We start from the raw sequence: 19,651 nt of genomic DNA on the forward strand, positions 1-19,651 counted from the left end.
CGCATTAAATAGAACCCAATGTTATAAATATTAAATTACATCACACTCACGTTATGATAATAAAATATTATGTATATATGAGATAAACCTTAAAATTATATATGAACTTTGATTTAATATGTAAATTGATACATACAATTTTTATTTTAAATAAATACATTAATTTATTGTTATAATAAATAAATATAATTATTTGTGTACACAATATATAAACTTTAAAATAATGCTATATTAATAATTGTGTTAACAATTTATGAAAATTGAATCAAATCATAATTTAAAGTATAAAATTACACAAAATCAAAGTTCATATATGTATTGCATATTAAACCAAATTTTTATCTATATTTTGAGATTTATCCCTAAATATATTTATTAAAAGTTTATATAAAAATTAAATGGTTTTTTTGTTAAAATGATAAAGTTAAATAATTAAAATCCATTGTGTCACGAGTTCAAAATATTAAATTTTTATTGTTTCTATATAAAATATATATACATATATTAGACAAACACTCTCCTCATAATATAACTTGCTTTGCGTATAAAGGTACTTTAGTAATTTCTCAATTGAGTTGGTATTTAATTGACTCGTGACACCAATTTAATTAATGACTTAATACAAGTATAGGTAGAAATTATAAAAAAAAACGTAAAGTCTACACACGTAGTTATCTAATTATTAGAGCATTTTTATTTGGAGCCATCTAATTACAAAAATTTTCAATTTCATCACTAATATTTTCAACATTCTATATTTTAGTCACTTGTCCATTAAATAGTTAATCAAACACTAACGTGTCCTTTTTTTATTAGTATAACCATAGATTTGGTCTTCACAATTTATATATTTTGTCAATTTGATTTTGATTTTAAAATATTTAAATATATGAATTATCAAAATTATTTTTTTGAATTTTTATGATTTTATGATTTTATAGTTTTTTTTTAAATTTGGTTCTTATTCTTTATAACATTTTTATGATTTTTATAATATTTAATAATATTTAAATATTTATTGATTTTTTAGAATTAAGATCAAATTAATAAAATATGTAAAATATATAAATTAAATTTATTATTATAACAATTAGAAAAAAACCATATCAACATTCATTAACGATACCTTTAAAAAACATTTCATTAATGACTTAACAATTGAGAGAAAAAAATATCAAATATTGAAAATGTTAATGATAAAATTAAATATATATAAAAATTAGTGAACAAAATGAAAAAGGATATTATAAAAAAGGCTAAAATTTTTTATTAGTTCGCGTATTTTTTAAAATTTAAAATAACAATCACTACTAAATGATAATTGTTAAATTCATTAAGTTAAGTTCTTCTATTCCAAAATCTGATACGATAAACATATTATCATATATGTAATAGATTAATGTCTGTCATTTCTATCAATATTGAAATTTCAAAATTCAAAAAATATAAGGATTTTAAAATGATGCAATTCGAGAATATGAATTAAATCTATAACTATACATATAATGCATAACTATTAATTGAAGCTAATCAAATGAATTTAACTGCTACTATTTAGGATAGGACTAAAATTTTAAAATTTAAAAAGTAAAAGGACTAAAATTGACCAATTCAAAAAGTACGGGGACTAAATTAATCAAAATAAAGTATAAAGATTAAGTCAATAACTTTCACAAAGTACAGGGACTAATAGTAGAATTTAACCTAAAAAACTATTTTCAACGCCATAATCTAAAATTGGTAGGGCACGTCGTAAATGACATCAAAGTCACTGTAAACAGTCAACTGTCAAATCCTAATATAAATCCCCATAAAGTTACGGTCAGCTTACATCTCAATTTCCATGGCGGAAACGGATCCCAAACGTTTAATGGATCCGAAAACCGGATTCAGTCACCAAACCGGAACTTACAGTAGCCTTAGACCGCCCCTCCCTTTGCCGCCTATCAATCAACCGTTTTCCGTCGCCGAATTTTGTCTCTCCCTTTTCCATCGGACTTCCACCGACGGCTCCACCACTTTCGTCGTCAATGAAACCGCCGGCGAATCGCTATCTTACTCTCAATTCGTTTCTCAAGTACGTTCCCTAGCTTATTCTCTACAGCAGCGTTACTCTCTTTCCCAAAACGACGTCGCTTTCGTTGTCTCACCGCCTTCGATTCATATTCCCGTTGTTTACTTCGCTTTGCTGTCTTTGGGGATCATCGTTTCTCCCTCAAATCCACTCAGTTCCAACTCGGAAATCGCTCACCAGATCCAACTCAGTAAATCCGTTATTGCCTTCGCTACTTCAAAAACCTTCCATAAAATCCCTTCTCTTAAACACGGAACCATACTCCTCGACTCGCCCGAGTTTCTCTCCATGTTAACTCAGTCCAATGTCGATAACATCATTAAAAGCGTTAAGGTAAACCAATCCGACACGGCAGCGATATTGTATTCTTCTGGAACCACCGGCCGAGTCAAAGGCGTGATGGTGACTCACCGAAACCTAATCGGAATTATGGCGATTATTCATCGCTATAACATGAATCAAGGCAAAGATAACGATAAACCGCCGCCGCGACCGGTGACGTTTTTCACGCTGCCTTTGTTCCACGTTTTCGGTTTCTTTATGTTGTTGGGGATGGTTTTGTCAGCGAGTACAATGGTTTTGGTAGAGAGATTTGATTTCGAAGAAATGCTAAGAGCAGTTGAAAAGTACAAGGTTACAGGCATCCCAGTGTCGCCGCCCGTTGTGGTGGCGTTTGTTAAATCGGATTTGACAAAAAAATACAACTTAAGCTCGCTTCAAAGACTTGGCTGCGGTGGGGCGTCGCTTGGAGAGGAAATGGCTCAGCGATTCAAGAAGAAGTTCCCCAATGTGCTGTTGGCGCAGGTACCTTTTATTTGGTCAAAATATGCTCTTAGTCCTTCTATTTTTTATTTGAAGATGTCAACCTAATCATTAAAATATAAAATACTTTTTATCAAAATTTTTAAGATATTTGAATTGAAAAAAATAAAAATATTAAATTTTTAACTTTTAAAATTATTACAAATATAAGGGCTAATAACATATTTTAACCTTTTTATTTACTTGTTTGTTTATTTCTTGGCTTTATGTTCACTACGTAGCACTTTCTCTAACGATTAAAAATATAATAACAAAAAATAAAATTATTAAATCATTTAGATTTAGTTGGACTAAAATAATAACCATAATAATTAAATTTTAAAATTTCTTTTTTAAATTAAATTTGACGATTTCATTAAATAAATAAATTTAAAAACAAAAATTTTAATGTTCCAAATTACACTATAAATATTTTAAGAGATTATAATAATATAATTGTAATGGTATTTTTATATTATTTTTAAATAAAAAATTATAAATTATAAATCAAGAATCCAATCATTCAAAAATTTTAAAATACAAATTCATTATCACTCCATTTATTTCATGATTGAATAAATTTTAAAAAAATAATATAAAGTATATTTTACTCACACGAGAGTGACAAAATCTTATATATATAACTTTCTTAAATATTTATTTAAAATGAGATTTTTATTAAAACATTGTTCTTTTATGAAAATATTGGAAAATAAATTCTTAAATGTGCTTTTTAAAATGCAAATTAACTACCCTGAAAATTTTGATTGAATCTCAATCTCCATTCATTATATTAACGTTGATGTTCCCAACAAAAAAAAGTAATGAAAATATTAGGAAAATACTAACATCATAATTAGTATAATAACACATAACATTTTAAAAATGTCAATAAAAACAACATATTACAACATTTTGATAATGAAAATAACAACATCAAAATTTCTTAGTAGAATCAAAAAACTAATTCACTATAATACTGAAGTATATATATAAACTTTTTTTTAACCTCCTAATCAATGCACTGACACATAACATGTCAACAATCACAACAAAAATAAGGTATAATGCATGAAAAAATAAAAAATGAAAATAACATTTTCAACTTTTTATAAATAATTTTAAAAAATAAATACTTACAAAGCGTCATGGTAAATTTTCAGAGTAATTGAGGGCCGGGGGATTATGGTATTGGAAGAGGTAAAAAGTGAATACGAAAAGGGGGAAGGAGTGAATATATATTATTAATTAGTATATATACTTTATTTTAATTAAAATGTTTGCACCAATTTTAGGAATCGTTAACACCATTAAAATTCTATGTTAATTTAGGATCATTACGATACTATTTTTTTGTCATGTGACTATGGTTTTCTTTTTTTTTTTAATTTTAGAATGTCACGCCAATAAATTTAATAGAAAAATTTTAACACCGTTAATAATTGAAATTGAATAAAAGTATAAAAATTAAATTCTAAATATATAAATAGTACAAAAATTTTGTAACATATTGTAAATTTTAAATTGTAATTTTATAATTTAGTCCAAAACTAATTAACTCAGAACTATACTAGTTAAAGATTAAAACAAATAAATTAGAACCATAAGATTCTTAGATTAAAATGTCCGGATTTTTGTTTTTTTTCAAAAAAAAATTCGGATGTTTGTAGGCTTATCGTTTACACCCACCTTATATATATGCGACCATTCCCATGCCCACGTACCATGACAGGCATTAGCGTCCAGAAAACCGGCCAATCCCTTGCCTCTTAATTAATAATTTAAAGAAACGGTCAGTACTAATATACATAAATGATACTAGATTTATGGCGCTATAAAGAAGTTTATGTTTCATTATCCAATTTTAAAAATTTATCAAATACCATTGAATTATTTAGAAATTTTCATTTAAATCATCTAATTATTTGAAAACTTTAATTTAAATCGTTAAACTATTAAGGTTTTCTTTTAAATTCGGTTAGCAAGTACTAAGCGATGATTTAGTAATCAATATGATGGTCAATACCCATCGCCATGTCATAGATCCAAGTTGATCTGACAATTAGCGTCAGAGATCGAAAAAAAATTATTTTAATTTTAGTTCACATATTCGTGACGTCCAAAGTTATTTCATAAAAAATAAAAATCAACTGTAGAAAAGAAGTAAAATGAGAGTTTTTGATTAGTGCAAGCAATGCGAACATAAAATGTCATATGGTAGCAATTTTAATAATCCCGTGACTTAAAACTTTCGAATAGTTCAGTGATCTTTTTTTCTAACTTTTTAAAGTTGATTACAATTTACCTAAAAAATTATGTAATAAATATATTTATTAAAAATTAACATAAAAATATATTAACTTGAGTTCAAATATTATTAGGATTAAATTTATACAAAGCGACCATGATGTCGAAAATCACAATCTTACATTTATTTTTAATTTAACTTTTCTATAAATATATTTGGTATAAAAAAAATTCATGGTCTTGCCGTAATCCAGTATGTTTTACATTTTTTTTCATCCAAGTAGTAGATTTCTAACAACTAAAATATATTTAATCACATTTTGTCATTTGATTACTAAATATATTTTAGTTTTTGAATTATATCATTTATACTAGAGAGTTTGACTGAATTTGTGCTACTCATTAATTAGAATTAATTCAATTATAAAATTATCAAAAACTATTTTTTTAATAAAACAACAAATATTATTTATATTTATAAAGTGAATTATGAAATTTGAACCCAAAATATTATAATCTTCACGGTAAAAGTATCATGGAGGCTTTTGTACTAGGAGTTAAATTGTATTTTGCCCCTTTATTCAAAAAATCGATAAATTAGTTCTTTTTTTTAAAAAAAATTATCTATTTATACTGTTAAAAATTGATGTGGTTGACAGAATAATCAGATAATAACACGTGGCATGCCATATGTACCTCGCTGACATATAGAGACCAATTTTTAATAGAAAAATGAATGAAATTTTAATGGAAGAATCAATTTACTCTTTAATCTAACGTACAAAGACTAATTTATCTATTTTTTGGGGTAGATGGGGCAAAATGCAATTAAACCCTCAGTACAAGGGCCTTTATAGTACTTTTACCTAATCTACTATCGCAACTTTACCCTTTCAACCAAAACTATATTTTTTATATCAACCTTTATTAATTTATCCTTTTTTCTATCGAGAAACATTAAATCAATTTAAGTTTTTTAATCAAAGATTAGGGTAAACTATCAAAATAGTCACTTTTGTTTCTCTCAAGTTACATTTTAGTCACTTATGTTTGAAATGTTACGTTTTAGTCACTTACGTTATCATGTTATAACATTTTTGTCACTGAGCATTAATCGTCGTTAACGGTGTAACGGTAAGCTAATGTGGCACGTTAATTCATCATTTCAAACGAGAATTTTAGGTTGAATTATACAATTGATCCCTATATTTTTTTTTCGTTTTAAGTAATTTAATTTTTTCTTTTACGTTAAAAGAGATGAAGAATAAATGAAAATAGAGGGAAAAGCATAAGAGAATGAAAAAAATTAAAATAACATAAAAGAAAAAAATAAAGTGCTCTAAACGAAAAAATATGGGGATCAATTGTATAATTTAACCTAAAATTTTTGTTTGAAATGATGATTTAACATGCCATGTCAGCTTACCATTACACCGTTAATAGCAATTAATGCTTAGTAACTAAAATGTTACAACAGGTGGCTAAAACGTAACATTTTAAACAAAAATGATTAAATATAACTTGATGAAAACAAAATTGACTACTTTCATAGTTTACCCCCAAAAATTAAAATGAACCTTTTTGCGGTACTTACAATTACTAAATATATTTTATTTTTGTATTACGTTTAAAATTATCTTTTTAAGTTATCATCATCATCATTATAATTATAAACGGATTAAAATTATAATTAATACATTCGTACAATTATAATCAAAATAATTTATTATAATAAATAAAATGATAATTAAAATATATTTTAACTTAAACCATAATAAATTTAATTAAATATTTTTCACCTCAATTACATTCAAATATTGGTAATAAATAGTATAGAAAGAATCAAATTACATAGGTAAATAGCAATCAAAACCCAAATCAAAAGAAAAACATAAAGGTTAAAATATTCATTTAAGTATTTCCACTTTTTCATATATAAAATTTAATATTTTTACATTTATATTAAGAAATTTAATTTATCAACTTTTTAAAATTTAAAATTTAAGTTCAATTGTGAACACAATTAAAAATCTTCTATTAAATTTACTGATGTGACATTTTAAAATAAAAAAAGTTATTTACCTAGTAGTCATATACAAAAATTGGCATTGTAACCAACTTAAATTTAACAGAATAATTTTAACGCCCCATCTATCCTCATGAGGAGAAGTTTGATTTTAAACACCGGTTCGAACAATAAAAGTACAACATGCTAATGTACCTTGGATAATTCACATCTCAAGATCAGGCGTTGATGAATACATTGAACTATCTATATGGCTGAGAGTCCTCAGGCACAATGACACAATTATTAGAGACACTTTTTACCACTAAGCTAATAACCTGGCATGCGGGCCACTCACTGGGCCTGTTATGCCAAAAGCAAGAGAGACTTCATCCCTCTCTTTCTTTTTTGCGCTCCCATGTCCGTTATATGGGAGAGACTCGAAGGCGTAAGAGGGGATCTTATCAACTTGTTCCGACCTAAAATAATAAGCTCATGAGCTTACCGTGGAACTTGAATTAATAAATACTAAATTTCTTAGAATAAAAATAAAAAGTAAATTTCAAATATGAGAAAAATATAAAAATTTATAACACATTTAAACCAAAACACAAATAGCCTGTTTCAGCCGATTTTGAATCCGTACTATTTCAAAATCATTGCATCCACATACACTTAATCCTAATATAAATCTCCCAAAAGAAATTCGAGTCAGCTTTCATTTCAATTTCAATGGCGGAAAGGTATCCAAACCGTTTAATGGATCCGAAAACCGGATTTTGTCGCCAAACCGGAATTTATAGTTGCCTTAGACCGCCCGTCCCTTTGCCGCCAATCAGTCAACCGCTTTCCGCCGCCGAATTTTGTTTCTCCATTTTCAACAGTACTTTCACCGACGGTGCCACCACTTTCTCCGTCAACACAACCACCGGCAAAACGCTATCTTACTCCCAATTCGTTTCTCAAGTCCGCTCCCTTACTTACTCTCTGCAACAACGTTACTCTCTTTCCCAAAACGACGTCGCTTTCATCCTCTCACCGCCTTCGATTCATATCCCCGTGGTTTACTTCGCTTTGTTGTCGTTAGGACTCGTCGTTTCTCCTGCAAATCCTCTTAGTTCCAACTCGGAAATCGCTCACCAGATCCAACTCAGTAAACCAGTTGTTGCCTTCGTTACTTCAGAAACCTCTCATAAAATTCCTTCTCTTAAACACGGAACTGTTCTCCTCGACTCGCCCGAGTTTCTCTCCTTGTTAACTCAGTCCAATATCGTTAACGGCATCACTAAAAGTGTAAAGGTTAACCAGTCCGACACTGCTGCGATATTGTATTCTTCAGGAACCACCGGCCGAGTCAAAGGCGTGATGATGACTCACCGAAACCTAATCGCAATGATGACGGTGATTCATCACCAAAATACGAACCAAGGCCAAGGTAACGAGAAGCCGCCAAGGTCGGTGACGTTTTTCACGGTGCCTTTGTTCCACGTGTTTGGTTTCTTTATGTTGTTGGCGGTGGTTCTGTTAGGTAATACAGTCGTTTTGGTGGAGAGGTTTGATTTCGAAGAAATGTTAAGAGCAGTTGAGAAGTACAAGGTTACAGGCATGCCGGTGTCGCCGCCGCTTGTGGTGGCGTTTGTTAAATCGGACTTGACAAGAAAATACGACTTGAGCTCGCTTCAAAGGCTTGGCTGCGGCGGCGCGCCGCTTGGGAAGGACATTGCTATGCGGTTCAATGAGAAGTTCCCCGGTGTGTTATTGGTCCAGGTATTTTCTAATTATTTATGTTTTTGTTTTAATAATTACCACATAATGGTTTCTTTTTAACCAAGGATTAAGGTAATATATAAAAAAAACAATATAAAAGTTCATAACAATTTTATACAAAAATTTATATAATAGTAAAAAGATTTAAATTTTATAAAAATATTAAAAAAAATTTATAATAAAACATATGAATTATCATGCGTATGTTTAAAAATTTATTCAATCAGTATTTTTGTTAAAAAAAAAATAACTCAATCCTTTTTAAAAAGTTTAGCGTGAAATTTACCTAAAAAATGAATAAAAAGCAAATGACAAAGTTATAAACGAAATAAATTTATTGTTATATTTTTTATTTTATATATACAAAAACATTTTAATAAACTAGAAGATGATAGAAGTAGAACATGAAAAATGTAAATAAAAGTTATATTTTGTAAAATGTGAAAATATTTCTTAAAAATAGATAAAATTTAAATGAATAGTTATAATTTAAAATTAAATAGTAAATTTTAAATGTTTTTATTTATTTCTAATTTAATTGATGTTAATTAAGATTCATTCGTAAAGGTTCAGCCATATACTTTGTATTGGACAAAGCTCGGATAGAAAATGAAAAGAAGTTAAGTTGGATAGAACAAAATTAAATAAAAATGATATTTTGAGAAATGTTAAAAGAGAATATATTTTAATATGTACTTATTAAGTGCATACATTCGTATATTTTTATTTTAAATTTTTTATAGTATTTCTTAAACGTTTTTTTTTATCAATCTATAATTAAATTGATGCTACTTAATAATGGATTCAGTCAAAAATAATTGGCATGGTTTTTAAATATTTGCTTGACTGTGCTATAAAAAATACCAAAAAATGAAAATAATAAAAATAATAAAATTTTATCTTAAAATTCACTTGCAATTTTTCAAAAGTTTTGATTTGGTACATAAACTATAATTTATTAATAATGTTGAGGTGGGGCCGACTTCTTCCAGAAAAGTCTTCCAAGTATATATGTTCAGAGCCGATGAGCTTCTTAACAAGTCGGTATTGTCCACGGGTCAAGCCGCATTTTGGCTCTAGACTTTGTTAAAAGCTCAAGCCAAAAGCAAGATTCACAAAGTGTGAGCACCTTGCCGGATTGAGCCTTGCATCTTTATAAAGAGTCGGTCTCATTTCAACAGAAATTAAATTTGTTCCCAAAAACTTTTACCTTCTTATTGATAAAAATTGAGACATCATTGTGTTCTAATTATACCCTCAATTTATGTGCTCTTCAAATGTTTTAAAGTTAATCTTTTTATTAAATTTCAAGTGATTAGCATATTATTTGATTTAAAAATTAAACTTTATTTGATAGCATATATTTAAAATTGATAGAAATCAATTGGTAATCTTATCAATTAAATTTTAATTTTTAAATTAAATATTTATTTGAATATCAAATACAACATATTCAAATTTAACATTTAATAGAAATCTATTTACATGTTATCAACTGAAATTTATTTTTCAAAATCAGACCAAATAAAGGGATTAATACAGAGATTAAATTTCAAGAGTCTGAAGAGCACAGGGTCTGAAGGGGTAATTAAACCCTGAAACTGAATCCGTCGATAAATCTGATGAAAAAGCAGTTCAAAAAAATAATAAAAAAGCCTAATTAAAACTCACTGCAAATCACATTGACTTGAAAAAGTTAAAAAGTTCACATGGCGGAAACAGCAGCCAATCACCGCCATCGGCGGTAGATCCAAACACCGGTTTCTCTTCTCAAACGAAGTGTCTGTTTGATTGCCAGTAAAATATTTTCCGTAAAATGATTTCTGGAAAATGTTTTACTTTTCTGTAAAATGATTTACTAGAAAATATTTTCTGCTGTTTGGCACATTCCCTGAAAATATTTTCCGGAAAAGTTGTTTTTACATATATTAATATATATTAATAAATTTTTATATTTTAAATTGTTTTTACATATATTGCAATGATTTATTTATAATAATACTCAATTATTAAGCTACAATATTAATCGTTATAAATTGAAAAAAAACTAATATCAAATAAATTATTTGTAATTGTGTTAAAAAAATAAGTATTGAATAATTAAAAAAAATTACTGGAAAATCGATAAACAAAAGCAGTTTTTTACCGGAAATGAACGAAGGAATGAAGGAGGCGATAGAGAGGAGAGCACGGAAAATGTCTTACGGAAATTGAAAGGGTAAGACATTTTCCCTAAAATGTAACCCATTTTTCCTTGTTTTGGAGTTTATTTTCCAAATGGAAAATGTTTTTCGCCAATCAAACACTAGAAAAGTTAGAAATGATTTTTCGGAAAATCAATTCCGTCAATCAAACAGACCCGAAAACTTTCGACAGTCTCAGACCACACGTCCCCGTCTCGCCACCTTCTCAGCCTCTTTCCCTCCCTCAATATGCCCTCTCCCTCTTCCACAGCTCTTCCCACGCCTCCGCCACCGCCGGCGGCGACACCACTTTCATCGTCGATGCTGCTAACGGCAATACCCTTTCTTACTCCCAATTCATTGCTCAAATCTATTCCCTCGCTTACTCAATGAAGAAGAACTTTTCCCTCTCACGAAATGATGTAGCATTCATTCTCTCCCCTTCGTCGTTTCACGTCCCTTCGCTTTACTTCGCTCTTATGTCATTAGGAATCGTTGTTTCTCCAGCCACCCCACTTGGTTCCGAGTCGGAGATTACTCACCAGGTCAAACTCAGTAAACCCGTTATTGCATTCGCTACTTCAAAGACATCTTCCAAGCTTCCATCTCTCAAACTCGGAACAGTCCTCCTCGACTCGCCGAGTTCCTCTCTTTCTTAACTCAACCAAACATCGGTAACGAGGTCTTCGATAGTATCAAGGTAAGTCAACACGACATGGCAGCTATCCTTTATTCTTCCGGGACAACCGGACGAGTCAAAGGCGTACTGCTGGGTCACCTCAACATAATCGCGTTGATTGCTGGGTATTATCATACGAAAAACTCCACAGGAACAGGAGGAACCGCACCCAGTGTCGTTTTTCACTGTGCCTTTATTTCACGTGTTTGGGTTCTTTTTGTTAGCGAAGGCATTTTCAATTGGCGAAACGGTGGTTTTCACGGACAGATTTGAATTTGAGGGAATGTTGAGAGCCGTTGAGAAGTATAAAATAACTTATATGCCAGTTTCTCCGTCGCTTGTGGTGGCGTTTACTAATTCGGAATTGACTAAGAAGTATGACCTCAGCTCGCTTATGCTGCTAGGGTCCGGTGGCGCTCCGCTTGGCAAGGAGGTTTCTGAGCGGTTTAAAGAGAAATTCCCCACCGTAGAACTTATTCAAGTAAGAATTAGTATACCAATACTGTTCACATCTCTTTCTACTTTGCCGGCTTAACATAATAAATTAAAGAGAACCAACTTCAGTTTCCTCAGTCCTGTATTCAAAAATAATAAATAAAAAGTTAAACCTCCCTGTATTCCATCTAATGAAATTTAATCTTACTCTTTATATTTCAGAATTTAACTCTGCTAAATTTATTGTTGTAATATTTTTTAAATGAAAAAAACACACGATAATCATATAACAAAAAATTTAATAGTTTTAATAGTTGAATCCGAATTTTTAAATTTAAAAGTCAGAAGAATTGAATTCTATATAATAAAAATATAATATAAGATCTAAATTCCTAAATTTTAAAAAGTAAAAGAACTTAGTGCCACATTTTAGCCTAAATTAAAATCACTTTATTGATCATCTCCTCGTCATATTATTCGCTATCTAGGCCTAAACTACACGTTGGGGTTAATTTTTTTCAAGTTAATCCTTGAATTTGGTAGGTATTTTTAAATTAAGGCTGAACTAAATAATTGTGTTCCCTAGGGTCTAAGCTTTACGGTTTCTAAGGAAATATTAGGGATTAATTTAGAAAAAAAAATTCAAGTTTTTATACAAGAAAATTTGTGTTTAGGAATTAATTTGAACAAAAAAAGTTTAACCCAATACAGGAACAATTATCAAGTTCAGGAAGATAAAAATAAATAGGCCTCAATATAAAAGTAATTGTCAAGTTCAGACTCAAATACCTATTTAACCCTATATATAACTATATATAATAATGATTATATTCATATTCGGTATATATTCACCCGAATTCAGTTAATAGAGTGTAATTGTCTATGCTTTTCATGTTACTTTCGTTCAAAAAAATTTAGATGTTGGGCTTTTGGGTGCAAAAGTAGATTGATGTCAAATTTAAATCAGTACAATCTTATTTGGGTGAATGTTAAAAGAGTATTGTTACTGTTAATTTTGATGTGCTAAGGGGTATGGGCTGACTGAGACCGGCGGCGGAGCAACCAGGGTAATAGAGCCTGAGGAGGCAGCTCGGTACGGTTCGGTTGGCCGCCTTGCTGAAAACATGGAAGGCAAGATAGTTGATCCTGAAACTGGTGAAGCATTGCCTCCTGGGCGGAGAGGAGAACTATGGTTGAGAGGGCCAACAGTCATGAAAGGTACCGTTCTATCTTATTTACTTTTATTCGATATCTATATAAAGTCCTAGTTAAATATATGGATATGGCAATACACTTGTATATGAAACTTACAACAAAATCTGAATAATTTAGATTTATTATAGGGGGAAAGAGAGATTGTTTAAAGAGGTAAATGTGCTGCCAGAATTGTATGCTTGGGAATTGAAACCCACATTAATTTACCGGCTTCTAATAGGGAGTTAGGTTTCTTTTTTCTTTTTAAAAGCTTTGGGCCCTTGGCCTATAAGTTTATTTAATTATGTATGGCTGATAGTTGACTGAAGAGGAACTTCCCTCATTGGTCTACTAGTATTGGGTGTTCACTTCAAAATTTCAGATCGGTTTGAATCATAAAGAGAATCTTGTTTGTGCTATGTGAGTTAGCAGTAATTTGTTCCTATCAATTCTAAGTTTTGTTTGTGGTGTGTGAGTAGATCTGTTTATTCATTCTCAAGCATAAAGTTCCATTCGAAATTTAGAAGATTTGAGTAAAATTATTAAGTTTGAAAATTGAGTTTTAACAAAAAAAATTTAGATATTATAAAATATGGACTAGGCTCAAGCTTGAACATTCAAGGTTCGAGCTGGACTCATTTTTTTTTAATTTATAAGATTTTATATTATGTTATTTTTATATATTATGTAATTTATAACAAATAAAAATTATAAAGTGATTATATATCAAATTTTAATACATGAAAAATATATAAAATTATTAAATATTAAATAAAAAATAATATAAATATATCTTTTAAAAAATAATATGACGAGACTTAAAATGAGTTTTTAGTTTAATTATTTACAAATATAATTAGGATTGGATAAAATTTTATGCTTGTATTTTGAATCGTACTAGACTTAAAATAAATAGAAATTATATTAATATTATGCTTAAATCCAGCTCAAGAATACTTTTATATTTTGAGTTGGCACTAAAATTTTCCTATTAAAGGACGATTGATAATAATATCTTGTCACTATCGTTCCTTTTAATTACGAATAACTATTCTAATTTTGTAGCATAAGCATTCATGATATTTGAAAATAAGTACCTGACTAGAATTACTCATGTCTATAAAATAATTAAATGTGTCATACATATATATATAAATATACAACTCACACTCCATTAACATGAATGAATTGTCGAAGAAGGCTAACATAAATGTGATACGTCAAAGCCAATTATAAATGAGCAAAATGACATAGATTTTAGGCTTTACCAATGTATAGAAAATTGAAAAGAGATTTTCATAAGTATGCGTGGTAGTAATTATTGAAAACATTAAAAGACAATAATTTTCTTTTCAACTATTACTCAGTAAATTTGAAAAATAAAAGTAAAGGAAATAAAGCATATAACAAATGAATGATTTTGAATTAATATAACATTCTTCTTTATTTTTTCTTTTATCGTCATTTCAATTTGGAAGAATTAATTTTGATGCAGTATGACGGAAAATAATCGTATCTCTTATTTATTTTCCTCTCACTTTTCTTTGCTATTAAGTATACTCAAGAAATTTTTTTATTTATTCTACTTTTCCACTCTCTCCTTTTATCTCTTTACGTTTTTACTCAATTAAACACACCCTTAATCTTTCGACATTTTATGAAATTCATAAAAAGCTTATTATTGTTTATATATATATATATAGGTTATGTAGGTGATGAGAAGGCAACAGCAGAAACCTTGGACTCAGAAGGGTGGTTAAAAACTGGTGACATTTGTTATTTTGATTCTGAAGGGTTTCTCTATGTTGTTGATAGGTTGAAAGAATTGATCAAATACAAAGCCTATCAGGTAAATCATCATTTACTTTACAGCTTAGGTTACTTAACCTCAAGGGGGAAACTAGAAATTAATTTAGAAGAGCTCGAGGTTTTTTTATTAAAAGTTGAAATGCAATTTCGGTTTATAATTTATGATTTTGAAAAGGATTAAATCGAAATTTTATTATTTTAGGGACAAAATAATAATTTTACCATATATTAATTTAGGATTTTATGAATTTTGGGCTCAAGGTATAGAGTCCGACTCATTATTTTTTTTCAAAGGACTCGAGATTAAATTACATATTTTTTTCACTAGTTAAAATACAATTTTACCCTGAATTAAAATTTTAGCATTTTTAAAAGAAGAAATTATAATTTTACCATCTAGGATTTTATGAATTTTGGGATAAAAAATAGCAACTCCCATTTTAGGGGAGTCAGTGCTTGCCTTCCTCCCTTCAATTGATTAAAAACCGACGAGAAATGACAAAGAAATTGGTTGGACTTGTTGGTTTTTAAACCTTTTTGGACAATACAATCAACGTCATTGTATGGAAAACCAAAATGCAGGTCCCTCCAGCTGAATTGGAACATTTACTTCTCTCCCATCCAGAAATCGTTGATGCTGCGGTGATTCCGTACGTACTTTATATATATATATTATCATGTGTTCTTTAACTCAACATCATAAATCTTATATTGATTGATCAGGTACCCGAATGAAGAAGCGGGGCAGATTCCCATGGCATATGTAGTCAGGAACCCTGGAAGTAACATTACAGAGGCACAAGTCATGGATTTCATTGCAAAACAAGCATGTGTCTAAAACACCACCACAAATATTATGTTTCTTTTTTCTTTAGGCAAAACTGTGATGCTGGAGCTGATTTTTCAACATTTGCAGGTTGCACCGTACAAGAAGATCCGACGAGTTGTTTTTATAAATTCAATACCGAAAACTCCGGCAGGGAAGATCTTAAGGAGGGAACTCGTTAATCATTCTCTATCTAATGGTTTATCTAAATTATAGAACCATATATATATGAGCACATATAATCTTATTATAGTGGCGAATATTGACACTAGACTTTGATTTATCTAAATAAAAAATTTATTTTATCATGAGTTAAAATTTTATTATGAATTATTTTATTATTTATAAAATCGTGAAAAAGCTTTAATGGTAACTCGTTTATTTTTTATATAAAAAATATTTTAATAATATTTTAACTAAATTGTTGACTCATACATTAACTCAATGACTTAATATAAGTATAAACATACATTTTTATAAAAATATTTTATCACGTATTACCAATGAGAACTATATATGTAAGTTTTGCACTAATAAAAATTAAAAACATTTCTAAAACCATAAAATTTAATGATTCATATGCAATAAATATAAGAAAACAAAACATATAAATAATATACGTTGCTTGTAAAATTTTTAGATTTAACGAGAAAGTTCAATGAGTTCACAAATTTTCTATTAAAAAATAAATATTAAAAAAAAGCAAAATACATGACAATTTTTAAAATTTATTTGTAGAATAAAAAAATATACTGTCGATGTACTAAATATTAACCTATAATATTATTTAAAATTTTGAATAATGTTTTTTGAAAGAAATAAAATGTTCATGAGATGAAACCAAAGCGAATGTCTTTTTAATATATTAAAATTATATTAATCAAATTTCCATGCCAAGGCAGTTTTTAAAAATTAAAGAACTAATTAATAATAATAAATGTTGTGGAAGAAATATTGAAAGCATCTCAAATTATATACAAATATAAGGATTAATAACATAATTTTACCTTTTTATGTTTTTTTATATTTATTTGTTGGCTTTATGTTCACTGCGTAGCACCTTATCTAATGATTAAAAATATAACAACTAAAAATGAAAATTATTAAATCATTTAGATTACGTTTGGACTAAAATAATACTAATAATAATAATTAAAATTTAAAATTATTAGCTGTATATGTTATTTTATAAAAATTAAATCAAGGTTGAGCGTAATTTCTTTTCTTTTTTTTTTAATTAAATTTGAAGATCACATTAAATATATAAATAAATTTGAAAACAAATATTTTTAATGTTCTAAATTAAATTATAAATATTTTAAGGCGTCAAAATATAATTTTATCGTATTTTTAACAAAATTGTAAGTATTACATCAATATACATAGTGTTATCTAGATTTATATGAATATTTGTTTATATACACTTAATAACATGCAAAATAAATATTCGTTCTTTTAAATTATAATAAAATTATTGTAATGATATTTTGATCGGATCTCGATGCCAACCAATGTCAAGATCCTATCTATGTCCAAACATCATATCCAATTTATAGGATTTTAACCACGCATCAATACTTAGTCAATGTCAAGATAAATATTCAAACCGACCAACCAACCCCCTTCATCTTCAATTCTATATATAGTTCTTCCCCAATTGGTATTCTCCCCAACCTTGCAACATTCAACTAGTCACTAGATGAACAACATCCCAACTCCTCATCCTCCAAGTCACCCGCTTTTTAATATAAATATTTCTCCAAATGTAAAGACTTTTTTAAGGGATCACTAGAACCCACTTAAACATAACAACTTCATACTGTTTGAAAGGAATATGAGAATGAGTCTCACCAATTACATTTCCCATGCACTCCATGATGATGATCCAATGATAACAACTTGCCATATCACCACTACCAAACAAGAGGGCCTTCCATATAAATACCCTCCATAACGATGACATCCATTAGCAACCCTAAACACTTAATCTTTACACCCATACTCTGTTACCTTCACAGCAATCATCCTCTTCCTCTTGACCTTCACAACAATCGGCCTCCTTTGATACACTACCTCCTTTTTCTTATCTCTTCTTTTGTTGATATCTCTCATCAACACATTTAATTCAATATTCTTCTATTGATGCGGCATAAACGTGTTGGCCACATTGGTTCCTATCTCTAATATTTGAAACATGTGTAAGTATTTATAATTATCACTAAAGTGTTGCTATGACTAGAAGTAGGGTTATATTAAACTTTTGATCTGCTAAAGGAATCGTATCATCAGTTGTGCTGAACTTTAAATCCACAATTATGATTGTATCGCATTTAAATTAAGTCTAATTTCCAACCACTTTATTTTATAATCTCCTAAACTTGCTTCTTTTTTCTTATATGTGCTCCCTATACCCGCCCCAATTGCATGTTTGGCTTCATTATGCATTTGATTGGTGTAGACTCGGTCATGTTTTAGTCTATCAAACCTTGGTTGTTGTGAGCATGACCTCTTTTGATGAAAATTGTAGCCCAAAACAGAGATCAATACTACATACGAAAGAAGGAAAACTCAAATTGGTTACTATATGGGTATATTCCAGAAATTAATCTCCAACCATTATATATGTTGATGGTCCACAAAAATAGTAGAGGTTGATGTGTAGATGCATCTGACAGCAGCAATTGGAATTTCCTTAGCCTTGGAATCACTATCCTCCTTATCTTTGACCTCCTTAAGGTTGCAATATTAGGAAAATACTAACATCATATTTAGTATAATAACATATCACATTTCAGCAAAGAAAATAAAAATAACATATACATATTAAATTCTTTCTTTCTTTCTTTCCATGTATATATATACTAAATAAAATAATAAATATCATTAAAAAAAATTCAAATCAAATATTATAAACTAATAATCTAAAATATCTCCAACATTATCATTGCCTTCTAGATTTCTCTCTCCTTCTAATTGACCATTTTGCCCTTCATGATCTTTTAAAATTTCATCCTTGAGTCATCACTCAATTTGGTAAAATTACGATTTAGTCCCTCATAATTCTTCACTTATTCAATCTGGTCCTAATTCATCCATTTTCCTTAGTTTCTATATCATTCCACCCTTAAAATATTTGCACAATTGATCCTTCAAATTTTCTATATTTGCACTTTAACCTCTCAAATTTTAAATATTTACTTTTAGGCAACAAAACTTTTCTCACTTTTGCGAATTAGTCCTTTCTTGCATTAATATGTCATAATATACTTCCCAATGTTGACATAAATCAAAATTTTCCTTTTTGTCACTTTATTTCCTTATTTTACTATATCAAGTATACCTACTTTCTTACTGTAGTAATTTTCGGGATATTACATTCAAGTAAGAGAACATTAGTACATTAATATTGTTCACATCTCTTTCTACTTTGTCGACTTAACATGATAAATTAAAGAAAACAAGTTCAATTTCCTCAGCCCTGTATTAAAAAAAAACATAATAAATTAAAAGTTAAAATATGTGTTATTATACTTTTCAAAGTGAAATTTAGTCCTATTTTTCAGATTTTAGAATTCAAGTCTAACTATTAACACTGTTAAATTATTAATTTATTGTTGTGACATTTTTTAAA

General features: G+C 28.7%; 2 protein-coding genes across 3 annotated transcripts; both read left to right on the top strand.

Annotated features, from left to right (window-relative positions):
• Positions 1–1,620: 1,620 nt before the first annotated feature.
• LOC121219323 (4-coumarate--CoA ligase-like 9) lies at positions 1,621–16,328 on the top strand. Of its 2 annotated transcripts, none has more exons than XM_041097266.1 (6): positions 1,621–2,878; positions 13,220–13,409; positions 15,089–15,234; positions 15,777–15,844; positions 15,918–16,020; positions 16,111–16,328. In XM_041097266.1, exons 1-6 carry the CDS (start codon positions 1,844–1,846, stop codon positions 16,234–16,236), a joined length of 1,668 nt encoding a protein of 555 aa, XP_040953200.1. In that variant the 5' UTR covers positions 1,621–1,843; the 3' UTR covers positions 16,237–16,328. The 2 variants fall into 2 exon arrangements, with proteins under 2 accessions (XP_040953200.1, XP_040953199.1); XM_041097265.1 differs by lacking the exon at positions 1,621–2,878 and adding an exon at positions 7,222–8,894.
• Positions 10,910–12,154, top strand: LOC121219324 (4-coumarate--CoA ligase-like 9). Its single transcript, XM_041097267.1, has one exon. The coding sequence runs from the start codon at positions 11,179–11,181 to the stop codon at positions 11,734–11,736; it is 558 nt and encodes a 185-aa protein (XP_040953201.1). The 5' UTR covers positions 10,910–11,178; the 3' UTR covers positions 11,737–12,154.
• Positions 16,329–19,651: the final 3,323 nt, after the last annotated feature.

Source organism: Gossypium hirsutum, chromosome D07 (genome assembly GCF_007990345.1).
Source record: "Gossypium hirsutum isolate 1008001.06 chromosome D07, Gossypium_hirsutum_v2.1, whole genome shotgun sequence".
Lineage (NCBI taxonomy): Eukaryota > Viridiplantae > Streptophyta > Magnoliopsida > Malvales > Malvaceae > Gossypium > Gossypium hirsutum.

What these genes read in the sequence shown, in the direction of transcription:
- LOC121219323 (XM_041097266.1), top strand. Translation starts at nt 1,844, where the DNA reads ATGGCGGAAACGGATCCCAAACGTTTAATGGATCCGAAAACCGGATTC. An exon ending in AGGGCCAACAGTCATGAAAG is followed by an intron (nt 13,410 to 15,088) that starts GTACCGTTCTAT and finishes ATATATATATAG; the next exon opens with GTTATGTAGGTGATGAGAAG. An exon ending in TGGATTTCATTGCAAAACAA is followed by an intron (nt 16,021 to 16,110) that starts GCATGTGTCTAA and finishes CAACATTTGCAG; the next exon opens with GTTGCACCGTACAAGAAGAT.
- LOC121219324 (XM_041097267.1), top strand. Translation starts at nt 11,179, where the DNA reads ATGTTTTTCGCCAATCAAACACTAGAAAAGTTAGAAATGATTTTTCGG.